At 44.3% G+C, this 12,287-nt stretch overlaps 1 protein-coding gene across 20 annotated transcripts in view; it reads left to right on the top strand.

The window, feature by feature from the left end:
- The window catches only part of MSI2 (musashi RNA binding protein 2), a 561,091-nt gene that overhangs the window by 474,467 nt on the left and 74,337 nt on the right, over positions 1 to 12,287 (top strand). For all 20 annotated transcript variants that reach the window (XR_006356258.1, XR_006356257.1, XR_006356256.1 and 17 more), the window contains exon 10: positions 10,866 to 10,940. Coding sequence is in view for 17 of the 20 variants with exons in the window: in XM_044000333.1 (XP_043856268.1) it covers positions 10,866 to 10,940 (75 nt within the window). In the remaining 3 variants the exon portion in view is untranslated. The remainder of the gene's footprint in view (positions 1 to 10,865; positions 10,941 to 12,287) is intronic.

The raw sequence follows: 12,287 nt of genomic DNA, 5'->3' as shown, positions 1-12,287 counted from the left end.
TTTGACCACCCTCTAAACATCCTGGATATTCTCTCTTCTCTGGGTTTTCTTCCCACCTGTCTAATTGTTCCTTATCATTCTCATTTGTTGATTCATCATCTGTGTTCTGTCCCTAACTGGTGAGCATACCCTAAAGCTCTGTCCTGGGCACTCTTTTCTTCTCTCTGTCTTTCTGTGTGTGTGTGTGTGTGTGTGTGTGTATCTGTCTGTCTCTCTCTCTCTCTTTCCCTCCCTTCCTCTTTTCCTTCTTCCATCTGTGCATGTCTCCCTCCCTTCCTCTTTCTTTCCTTCCATCTCTCTGTCTCTGTATCTCTGTCTTTCCCTCTCTCCCTCACTTCCATTTTCCCTCTTTCCATCTCTCTCTTTCTCCCTTCCTTTCCCACCTTCCATCTCTCTCTGTCTCTCCCTCTCTCTCTTTCCCTTCAACTCTATCCTCACTCTCTCTGTCTCTCTCTTTGTCTCTCTGTCTCTCTGTGTCTCTTTCTTTCTCTCCAGAGACCTTATCAGTTCCTATGGGTCTAATTATCACCTTTATGCCAATGAGTCAGGATCTTTCTATATGACCACAGTATCTCTCCTGAGTGCAGTCCCACATCAACAACTGCCTATCAGATAACATTTTGAATTAGATGCAGAGAATCAATCAGCATTTATGTAGCACCGCCTATGTGCTAAGCACTTTACAAATACCATGATATTTGATTCTCACAACAACCCTGTGAGAGAGATGCTATTCTGTTCCCATTTCAGAGATGGGGAAACTGAGGCAAATGGAGGCAGAGTGGTTTGCCCAGGGTCACACAGCTGGTGTGTCTGAGACTGAATTTGAACTCAGGTTTTCCTGACTCCAGGCCTAGCACTAGCTCCACAGCTCCGCTTACCTGCCCCAAACATTTATTAAGCACTTAGTATGTGCCAGGAGACACTGGGAACGCAAAAAGAGGCAAAAGACAGCCCCTGCCCTCAGAGTTTATAATCTAATGCATATCAAAAACATACCTTTCCTTAAGAAATCCATCCCTTTTCCTCATCTCCCTATTTCTGTGGCCTAGGCACCACCACTCTTTCACATGGCTTTCCAACTCTGGAGTCATCCTTGTTCTCTTCTCTCCCTCACTCCCAGTATCCAGTTACAGATCCTGCCTGGTCAATATATCTCTACACCCCACCTCGAGGATCAAATGCAGGCTTGCTCCTCTTTGGAGCATTTTAAGCTTTCCATAACCTAGACACACCCTACCTCTCCTGTCTCTTTGTACATTACTTTCCATGACATTTCCACATTCTGTGGTCCAGCTACACTGGGTGCTCTCCTGTTCTTCACACATGAAACTCCCTCTCCCATCACCTTGCCTTTGAATATCGCTCTCTGTCCCTGGAATTCCCTTCTTCCTTACCTCCACCATCTAGAATCACTCTCTTCCTTCAAAGCTCAGCTCAAAGTCTTTCCCCAATTCTCACAGCTGCTAGTTTCTCCCCCCTCTTGAAATTACCTTGTATTTTAAGAATTACTTTGGGGGCAGCTAGGTGGTGCAGTGGATAGAGCACCGGCCCTGGAGTCAGGAGTACCTGAGTTCAAATCTGGCCTCAGACACTTAACACTTACTAGCTGTGTGACCCTGGGCAAGTCACTTAACCCTAATTGCCTCACACACACACACACAAAAAGAATTACTTTGTATGTATTTTGTATTTATTTATATGTACTTTATAGACAGAATGAACGCATGCCCTTCGAAGACAGGGATTGTTTAGTTTCCATTTTGATGTCTCCATCCTCTAGCACAGTGCCTGCCACATAGTAAGGACTTAATAGATGCTTGTTGACTGACTAATTAAAAGTAGGAAACAGCCGGTGTCCAGACAGCCAAAAGAAAGGGAACAGGACCCAAACTGGAAAAGAAAAATGCCCTCTGAATATGGGGGAGTGTGGCTTGAAGCCCGGAAACAGACCCCAAAGAGCAGGCAAAGCTGGGCAAAGGCTGAGGTTGTTTCTGGGAGAAAAACAGAGCATTACAAATGGGGCTGACCAGGACTGGTAGATTGAACACCTGGGAAGAACGGCTGCTGAGAGCAATCGCACCCACATCCAAGGTTTCACTGGATTTGCAGAAATCTTTGCTGAGCACTGGTCCACCCTTGCTCCCTCCCCACCCTCCACCCAGCCCCTGTCCACTATCTGAGCATGATCCCCTTGGCTTGCCTTGAGTGAGTGAGGGATGGTGCTATGATGAATGCCAGATCCTTAATTATCTGCTCTAGCTATTTTCCCATTACTTCAACTCTTGAATTACTACTTCCTAGAGTCACAATAAAGAATTAACTGTTGGTTTAAAAAAAAAAAATATATATATATATATATATATATATATATATATATATATATATTGTAGCAGTTAAAAGTCTATTACCGGGGCAGCTAGGTGGCACAGTGGATAGAGCACTGGCCCTGGAGGCAGGAGGACCTGAGTTCAAATGCGGCCTCAGACACTTAACACTTACTAGCTGTGTGACCCTGGGCAAGTCACTTAACCCCAATTGCCTTACAAAAAAAAAAGTCTATTACCCCTTGATTTATGACTAGCCCTTTGCCTCCCCCAGTGCTTTTTAAAGTTTGTACCTATTGACTACTCCAGCTTTGGCTGAGGCTGAGACCTGGTGTACCTCCCAGCCCTCCACCTAGAGCCCAGGCCCTGGCTTGGTCTGGTGCAATATGACAGCTCAGGTGTTGATCTACCAAGGGTTCTCTCCATGTCTGCCCCATTTAAAAAAAATCAGTACAGGGATTCTGTGGAACCCTTTATCCAGGTCCTCAGGAAAATCTGTTTCCCTCCAGAGGTGTGTATGGAAGGGGAAGTCTGCATCAATAATAGCATTTTATAGCACAGTTGTCTCATTAACCCTTCTAGGTAACTGTACCCATTTTGTAGGTGAGGAAACTGAGATATAGAGAGGTTAAGTGTCTTGGCCAGAAACACAAACAGCTAAAAGAGAATTAATCCACTGTGCAAGGAAAAAAAAATCAGAAATCCACTACGGATTGTCCTTTTGTCATTCTCTCCACTTTCACCCATTCTGTCTTTGGCCGTTGGCCTTTTTGGAAGATGAGGGAGATATTTGCTTGTAAGTAAAATCTATCTTTTATTCCAATCCCTCTTCTTTCTGGAGCAGTGGGGAAGATTTTCCTTCTCCCTTTGAAGTAATGGCATTGCAGCTTCTTCCAAATGAAGCAGAAATAGGAAAGATTCATCAGACTGGGCCTGCTCCCTTGGGAATGTTGACTGTCTCTAATTTCCCATCAGTCATAGCATACCTCGGATGTCACAAATGTAATTCTGTTATAGTCCAAGCAAGGCTGTTGGCCCAAATGTAAGGCAGTATCATCCTCATTTGCAGTTTGACAAAAATCTTACTTCAGGGCTTGGAAAAACAATGAAATTAATCTTTTTGGGGGGGAAGCTCCTATTAAGTAGTTGTGAGAGCTTTAGAGAAAGATGAATATTTTGTATGAGGGGGAGAGATGGGATTATTTTGTTAGCCTTGCTCCCCACCCCACCCCCCCAAATTAAAGTGGTGATGGTCCTATCACAAATTGGCCAGCCAGTGCAGAGTAACCTAGTTCTTGATGGCTGAGAGAAAGGGTTCCTAGGAATCCTTGCCCCTGGAGCTTCCCCAGGCTTCTAGGAGGGCTAGAAGGTATCTCCTTAAGAAGCTGGAATTATAGGGCTGGAAGGTATTTCCTTAAGAAGTGAAGCTTGAGGGAAGCATTTAGTCCATTTTCCTCCCTTTGGGGAAGGGTGACACTACAACTGTCTGAAACACTTAGATGTTTCTACAAGGAGGGTGACCTCACAACCATTAGGCACTTGAGTGTATCTACCAGGAAGTGCTTATAGATGTCTAACTTCTGCCCCACCTACTACTGAGTCCTTTTGTTATTTCTTTAGTAAAGATGTGGGCAGCTAGATGGCAGAGTAGATAGAGCACAGGCCCTGGAATCAAGAGGACCTGAGTTCAAATTCAGCTTCAGACACTTATTTGCTATTCGGCCCTGGGCAAGTCACTTAACCCCAATTGCCTCCCCTCAAAATAAAATAAAATAAAATGAAGGTGAACAACACCTAATCTTCAAAAAAAGCACATGGTGAGTCTTTCCCTAGGAGACTGCACCATCATACATCAGGAAGATCTAAATTCAAGCTCTGCCTCAGACACTTTGTGACTGTGGTCAAGTCACTTTCCTTTTCCTTGCCCCAGGAAGAACTCCAATAGTATAAATTATAGAAGTATTGTGTATCCTTATTGATAATGGGAGTTTACACAATGAGTTCCGTATACTGATAAAATCATAAGTCAGGAAAAAGGAAATAATTCTTCCTGTATCTGAAGAGCAGTAGTAAGAGTCTCCTTAGCTTTCTCTACTCCCAGGAAAGTGATCATAATTTTTTTTAAAAACTCAATTAACTTTCCTAACACCCTCCCATTAAAAAAATTTGTTAGAAAAAACTAGGTCCCTTTTCAGTTGAGCAAGGCTGTGAAAATGAAGAAAGTCTTCACTTTCTTTTTCTTTCTCTTTTTAAACAATTTAATTTAATTTGGGGGGTTCCATTTTAAATTCTGACCTGTCTCCCTCCCTTCCTTCCTCGCCGTCCAGCACTAGAGAAGGCCACCATTTAACACACATTTATAAACATATGTAAAACCATATTAGGGGCAGCTAGGTGGCGCAGTGGATAGAGCACCAGCCCTGGAGTCAGGAGTACCTGAGTTCAAATCTGGCCTCAGACACTTAACACTTACTAGCTGTGTGACCCTGGGCAAGTCACTTAACCCCAATTGCCTCACTAAAAAAAAACACAAAAACATTGTGTGTGTACTATTTATCAGTTCTTCCTCTGAAGGTGGATAGCATCTTCCTTCATTAGATCCTTTATATTTGGTGTGAGTATAGGACTTCGGATAACTTGGGTGGTCCCAATTATTCTTCAAACAATATTGCTATTATTGTATACGATGTTCTCTTGCTTCTGCTCATGTCTTTTTTTGGAAAGAAGGAAGGAAGGAAGGAATCCCACATTGCTCTCAAGGCACTGATCTCATTGATTCATTTCCTAGTGGGTGCAGGAACTTCAGATAGGGATTCTCCTCAATCTTTCTTGGGACTCTGACATAATGATAGACAGGAACTCTAATGGAAACATTGTTTGGGTTCTTATGTGAACACCCAATGGCCTCATCCCAAGGCCACAGAATCAATAGGCTCTTCAAATGTCATGAAATATACACTTCACACCTAAGTGGTCCCTTGGTTAAAGTCGGCCTCAATTTCTAAAGGGACCTAGTCAGGGCAGTTTTCTGTCCTTCTGGGTAGCTGAGTAACAGAGCACAGGAGAGGATGAGTAATCTTCCTCTCTATCATGAAAACACATGAGTTTTCTAGACTTGAGAAAAGATTTAGAAGGTAGGAGCCTTCAGAATCCTACCACCTTGGGAGATGTGGACAAAAGATTAGCTCAATTGTCCAAAAAGGAGTGGTGGGGCAGCTAGGTGACACAGTGGATAAAGCACTGGCCCTGGATTCAGGACTACCTGAGTTCAAATCCAGCCTTAGACACTTGACACTTACTAGCTGTGTGACCCTGGGCAAGTGACTTAACCCCCATTGCCCTGCAAAAAACAAAAAACAAAAAGAGTGGCGAGTTCATGTTAATTGTTGACATGAGGGTTTTTGGTTTTTGTTTTGTTCTGGTTTTCTCCCAATATGGAAAGCAGATCAGCTTTAGAAAGGTGGAGATGGAGGCAAAAGCCTTGGGTTTTTTAGTTCAGTGACAAGAGATAATTACCGCAGAATTGATCAGTCACTCTGAGCACTGAAGCAAATAAATCGTGCATTGGCCAATGCAGGAGGAGAATGGCAGCTAATGGAAGTGGTAGATAGGTCATCCTGGCCATAATTTGGCTTGATGAAGCATCCACATGGGCCTGGTGTTAATGTGCTATTGATATTCAGCCAGCCAATTTCCCCTGTGTGGCTCGAGCTGTGACTCGTTAGAGCAGAGCTGGGCATCACAGCGGTAAATGAAGAGGAAAATTGAAGTAATGTTGTATTATAAATTTATGATTTCATCTGCCTGACCTAGAGGATGTTCAGTGAGGGGAGTTGCGGATGTGAGCCCCTCTCTGGCACATGCCATGTTCTTTTTAGTCTTCATTGTTGGAAGGCATACTGGTGGGCATTGGAGAGTGGGCAGCAGGGGAGAATGGAGGTGATACTGGGAGGGCAACTATCAACCATGGTTTTTGGTGTGTGTTTTTTTTTTTCTCTCCCAGTCCCCTGCACCCACTTCCTTCCCATCTGCCTGTTCTTGGAGAGAGGCTTTGGGGCATGTCGGGAAGTTGGGGATGTGTTTATCCTAGTGACCAGGAGGCTGGAAGGAACTTGATGTTCCATCCCCAGTCCCCATCTTCCTCCTCCTCCTCCACAAGAGTCTTGAAGGTGACACATGGGCTAATGCTTTCAGTGTCAGATTAATGCTAAAATATTTAAGATCCCCAGTGCCAAAGCTGGATACAGCACCGTCATTTTTCATCAGGAAAGCCCCACAGGCAGCAGTGATTCGGCTGTTTGCATATAATCCGTTTATCAATATTGTTGAAATAATGGTATGAGAAATCTAACGCTGAAAGATCTGATTTAATAGCAGAGGTGATTAATTTAAAAGACGATTGAGCTGCTCAGCCATGAAATAAATATCAAGGAAAGAACCAGTGTGTACATGTCTATTTAAAGCTTCAGTGTCCTCCTTTCCCCCTCTCCTTTTCCCTTCTTTCTCTTCCTTTCCTTCTACCCCACCCATCCTCTCTGGTGCTATCCTCCATCCTCTCATCATCAGAACCCACCCATCCATGTTCCACCTCCAAAAGGAAAGTGGTGCCAAGATGTTGGATCATTTGATCTCACTGCCTAGAGAGGCCTAGAGGACCCACGAAGGAACCTAGCAGTTCAGGACTCAGTGCTATGCTAAAAAAGAAATGGCCAAGGCCTTGCCACTGAAGCTCCTCTAAAGTGGAAATAAAAAGCAGCACTCAGGGGCAGCTAGGTGGTACAGTGGATAGAGCGCTGGCCCTGGAGTCAGGAGGACCTGAGTTCAAACCCAGCCTCAGATACTTAACACTTAGTGGCTATGTGACCCTGGGCAAGTCACTTAACCCCAATTGCCTCACCCAAAAAAAAAAAAAAAAAGATGGGAGAAAGCATTCAAGTCACAGATTTGTATGGGGCCTCCCAGGGCCTGTAGATTATTAGGGGCCCCACTGTAGAAAAGACCACCTGGCAGGGGTTCTTAACCTGGAATCTGTGAGCTTTAAAAAATTGTTTCATATTTGATTTTCTTTGCGGGGGGGGGGGGGGCAATGGGGAGTTAAGTGACTTGCCCCAGGGTCACACTAGCTAGTAAGTGTTAAGTGTCTGAGGCTGGATTGAACTCAGGTAACTCCTGACTCCAGGGGCCGGTGCTTTATCCACTGCACCACCTAGCTGCCCCCATATTTGATATTTTTAATAGTAACCAATATTCTACTATTTCTGTGACTTTTAAAAAGATTTCTGTATTTCAATATAATGGGTTGCCTTCTATAATCCTATATATTTTATTTCAAGAATTTAAAACATTATTCTGAGCAGGGTACCTAGCTGTCACTAGCCAGCAGAGAGGCCCATGACACCCAAAAGCTTAAGAACCCTGATGTAGTCCCAGTATTGGAGGTGAGGGGGAAGGGGGGAAGTGATTTGCTTAAGATCCTGTTCCTCAGGGGCAGCGAGGTGGCTCAGTAGATTTAAAGCACCGGCCCTGGGATTCAGGGGGAACCTTGAATTCAAATCCAACTTCAGAAACTTGACACTTTACTAGCTTGTGGGGCCTTGGTCAAGTCAACTTAACCCTCACTGGCCGCCCCACTCCCCGCCCCCCCCCCCCCCAAGATCCTGCTGCTCACTGGTGGTAACTGGCAGTATGGTGCTTTAGGACCAGAACACAGGTGCCTGACCTTGGTTCTTTATAGTTTCTGTTTCTGCAGGATTTCTGATGAGGGCAACTGGTGGTGCAGTGGATAGAGCACTGGGCTTTGGAGTCAGGAAGACCTGAGTTCAAATCTGGCCTAAGGCACCTATTAGCTGTGTGACCCTGGGCAAGTCACTTGACCTCTCAGCCTCAGTTTCCTCACCTATAAAATGAGATGATATTTTTTAAAGCCCTTAGCCTAATGCCTGTCATATAGTAGGTGTTATATAAGTGTTTATTGCCTTCCTGAAAAAGGGAAGATCAAACAATTTCATCTTTATTTAACACTACTCATAAATTTGGAATTGAGATTGTGCATGGTAGAATTTTGATGACTGTAATATCATCGAAATTAGGACCCAGATCTCCTGGTTCCTAGGCCATGTTGTTTCTGGCTTGATAGAACTAGCCACTGGGGCAGAAGAAGAGATCATCTCACAAACCACTGATTCATAGATGAGAAGACTGTGGACCTATTTGGGGCCATGTACACTGTCAGTCAATCAACAAACATCTATTCATTGCATGCCATATGCCAGGCCCTTTGCTAGGTGTTGGAGATGCAAAGTCAAAAGAGAAATAATCCCTGCTCCTAAAGAGAGTGTATTCTATAGGGGAAGAGAACTTATACATATCAGGTATAAGTCTGTGTAGTGGTAAGCTTATAGTTTAGTCTATTATCAGATTATTTTTAATATTAACTTATTAAAGCTAGCCCTGAATTCATGCACAGTGTAGCAGAGATACAGGAGTGGTTTGCTATTTCCTTCTTCAGTGCAATTTACAGATAAGGAAACTGAGGCAAACAGGGATTAAATTACTTGCCTGGGGTCACATAGCTACTAAGTATCTCAGGCAGTATTTGAACTCAGGAAGATGAGTCTTTCTGACTCCAGGTCTGGCACTCTATCCACTATCCACTGAGCTGCCCCTTTTTTGAAAAATGAATATTAACTTATTAAAACTTAACACTGCACTGTGATTTTGGGGACATCCAGTATGTAGGCATTACAAATATATACAAAGGGGGCAGCTAGGTGGCAGAGTGGATAAAGCACCAGCCCTGAATTCAGGAGGACCTGAATTCAAATCCAGCCTGACACTTGACACTAACTGTATGACCCTGGGCAAGTCACTTAACCCCAGGTTAAGTGACCACCACCCACCAAAAAATAAATAAAAACAAATATATAGGGGCGGCTAGGTGGCACAGTGGATAAAGCACCGGCCCTGGATTCAGGAGTACCTGAGTTCAAATCCGGCCTCAGACACTTGACACTTACTAGCTGTGTGACCCTGGGCAAGTCACTTAACCCCCATTGCCCCGCCAAAAAAACAAAACAAAAAAAACAAAAAAACAAATATATACAAAGCAGGTGAAAGGTGGTTGGGGGAGACTGGTCTGGTACTTATAGCTGAGGATCCTGGGAAGAGTCCCTTCCAGCTCTAATTTAGAATCCTATGATGAGGGGCAGCTAGGTGGCACAGTGGATAGAGCACCGGCCCTGGAATCAGGAGTACCTGAGTTCATATCTGGCCTCAGACACTTAACACTTACTAGCTGTGTGACCCTGGGCAAGTCACTTAACCCCAATCGCCTCACTAAAAAAAAAAAAAAATCCTATGATGAGGTAAGAAAGAGAAAAGAGATCTCTGCTATACTTTGCTGAGCGATAGAGAAGACACCCAGTCTGGTATGCAGCAGGACCCAACTTTGCTGGGCAGTGGTTTCTCTGCTTCCTACCTGAATCTTTTCAGCAAACTGTATACCTGGCCCCTTAACCAATAGCCTGCCTATAATGAGAATCCTGAGAAGAAGGTTTCATGATCCTGGTGCAAGTTGCCCTATGAAAACACCTCCTTACTCTCTGAAAATGGCAAAATAGAGAACATTCTTCATTCTGGAAAATAGTAATAGCTAATACTTCTTTATAGCACTTTAAGGTTTGCAAAGCACTTTACATATTTTATTATCTCTTTTGATCATCACATCAACTGTTCAAGGTAGGTGCTATTACTATCCCGATTTTGCAGATGGGGAAACTGAGGCCAAGAAAGGTGTAGTGCTATGTCCAGGGTCACTCAGTAAGCGTCTGAGATGGGATTTGAACTTGGGGTCTTCTGACACCAAGTCTAGCACCCTGTATACACCATGCAACCTAACTGCCCTGATAGGTCGTGTGTTCAGAGGTCATTCTTGGAAAAACACCACCAGGACCATAGAGGTTATGGTGTGGACATGGACTTGTCATGCTCCTCTCTGGATGGAGCTTAATGGCTTATGTGCTTCCCAAAGGCAACCTCAAGGTTGAATTTTCTCCTCCAACAAACTGTTCCCCCTTGAGTAATGCGCAGTTTTTGCCTGAGGCAGGTGCTTTCCCTTCGTGGCTGTCCCCAACTCCCTTGGGAGTAAGCATTACTAATACCTCAGCCTCCCACTGTCAATAACTCTAAAGTAAAGTATATCCATCGTAAGCTCCCCGAATGTCAGAGCCAGGCAGGGACTCAGTGGTTTCCAGTTAGCACCTGGCATTTACCCTGCCGATTCAGAAAGAGTTCGGGTCTTTGGGGCCCTGGCTGGCCAAACGCAGGTTAATTTTGTGTAAACTCTCCACAGCCACTAGAGGAAGATGACCCATACTTCAGGTCCAAGGCCTTATTGGAGATGAGATCTGGGGCTTGTTCCAAAAAAGAAAAAGAAAGAAAAAAGCCAGACTTGTTCCCTCAGCCGTCCCCATCCACCTGCTTCCTGTATCTGATCTGAGTCATTAACATGACTTTCTCCTGTTTATATATGTGTTCAAGGCTACCCAAACTTTGTGGCGACATATGGCAGAGGCTATCCCGGATTTGCTCCAAGCTACAGCTATCAGTTTCCAGGTGAGTACCTTGATGTCACCCGCGACATTGAAAACCCAATAGATTTGGAGGGAGACAGGAGAATCTAGAATAGGATTTGATTCATGCCAAAAAAAAAAAAGTCCACATTTAAAAAAAAAAAAACACGAGACATCCTCAGGATCAGGAGACAGATAAGAAATTTGGATTAATTTTTCTGATGAATTAATTTGGTTAACTAATGTATGCTAATTGGTGCTGGTTATTTGAAAATGGAAGTTTTTAAGAAAAAAGGGCAAGATTAAACAGCAGAAATCCTAAAAGACAGAGGTTTCCCTCTGATCATTCTTATTTTTCCTGAAATGTGTTGTACATTATGTCTCATTAGGGATTTATATCTGGGGGCTCTGGGATCTATTCCACCCCCACCCCCCCATCACTGCTCTCCTCCTCTCCACCATGTGTCTGAAGTTGTCTGTTGGCATCTTCCTCCCCAATCCTCCTCCCCCCCCCCCCCCTTTCCAGGCTGATTCATTTCTAACCACTCTCAATTGGATGCTCTTTTTCTGTGTGTTGGTGGCTTTCTTTTTATTTTTTTTTATTTTTTTATTATTGTTGTTCTTTGCTTTCCCTTATAGGGTGTTTCCCTACCTCTCTCCCTTCGTGTGCGTGTCAGACTTGCTGCAGTTGTGCTTTCCACTCAGTCAGAGTCTGCAGGGACTGTTCGCTCTTCAGTCCCAGACTCTTGCTGTGAGTTGGCAGGCTAGCCTGGGATTGGGAGGCAGTGTGGTAGGGTTAGAGAGAGAGAGAGAGACAGAGAGAAAGAGAGAGACAAAGACTCTCCCCACAAGGGGAAGAATCATTAAGAAGGGCTTCAAAAGGGGGCAGCTAGGTGGCGCAGTGGATAGAGCACCGGCCCTGGAGTCAGGAATACCTGAGTTCAAATCCGGCCTCAGACACTAAACACACACTTACTAGCTGTGTGACCCTGGGCAAGTCACTTAACCCCAATTGCCTCACTAAAGAAGGGCTTCAAAGCAGAACTTGGACCTCTGTGTGTCTATATTTGTTGGTCAGATGGAAAGTGTCTGTGAAAAGCTGGATCCTAGGATAGATTTCACACCTGGCCAATTAGGAGGCAACCAGCTTTATTGGGGGCTTTATGTGCCTTCCGTCACTTAGAATCAGGTGGATGCAAGCCCTGGTTTCTGGGCTTAATTACAAAGCAAAACAAATGAAGACATAGCAGGCCCTTGGCCCTGGAGATAAGGGTAGGAGAACCAATATGGTACTGTGGAAATAACACTGGCTCTGGGGTCACAGATCCTGGATTGAAATCCCACTTTTATCACTTGTGTGACCTTGGGCAAGTTACTTACCTGGCCTAGG

Source organism: Dromiciops gliroides, chromosome 4, assembly GCF_019393635.1.
Source record: "Dromiciops gliroides isolate mDroGli1 chromosome 4, mDroGli1.pri, whole genome shotgun sequence".
NCBI lineage: Eukaryota > Metazoa > Chordata > Mammalia > Microbiotheria > Microbiotheriidae > Dromiciops > Dromiciops gliroides.
The sequence above is the reverse complement of the archived record's forward strand: the minus strand, read 5'-3'. Positions and strand labels throughout refer to the sequence as shown.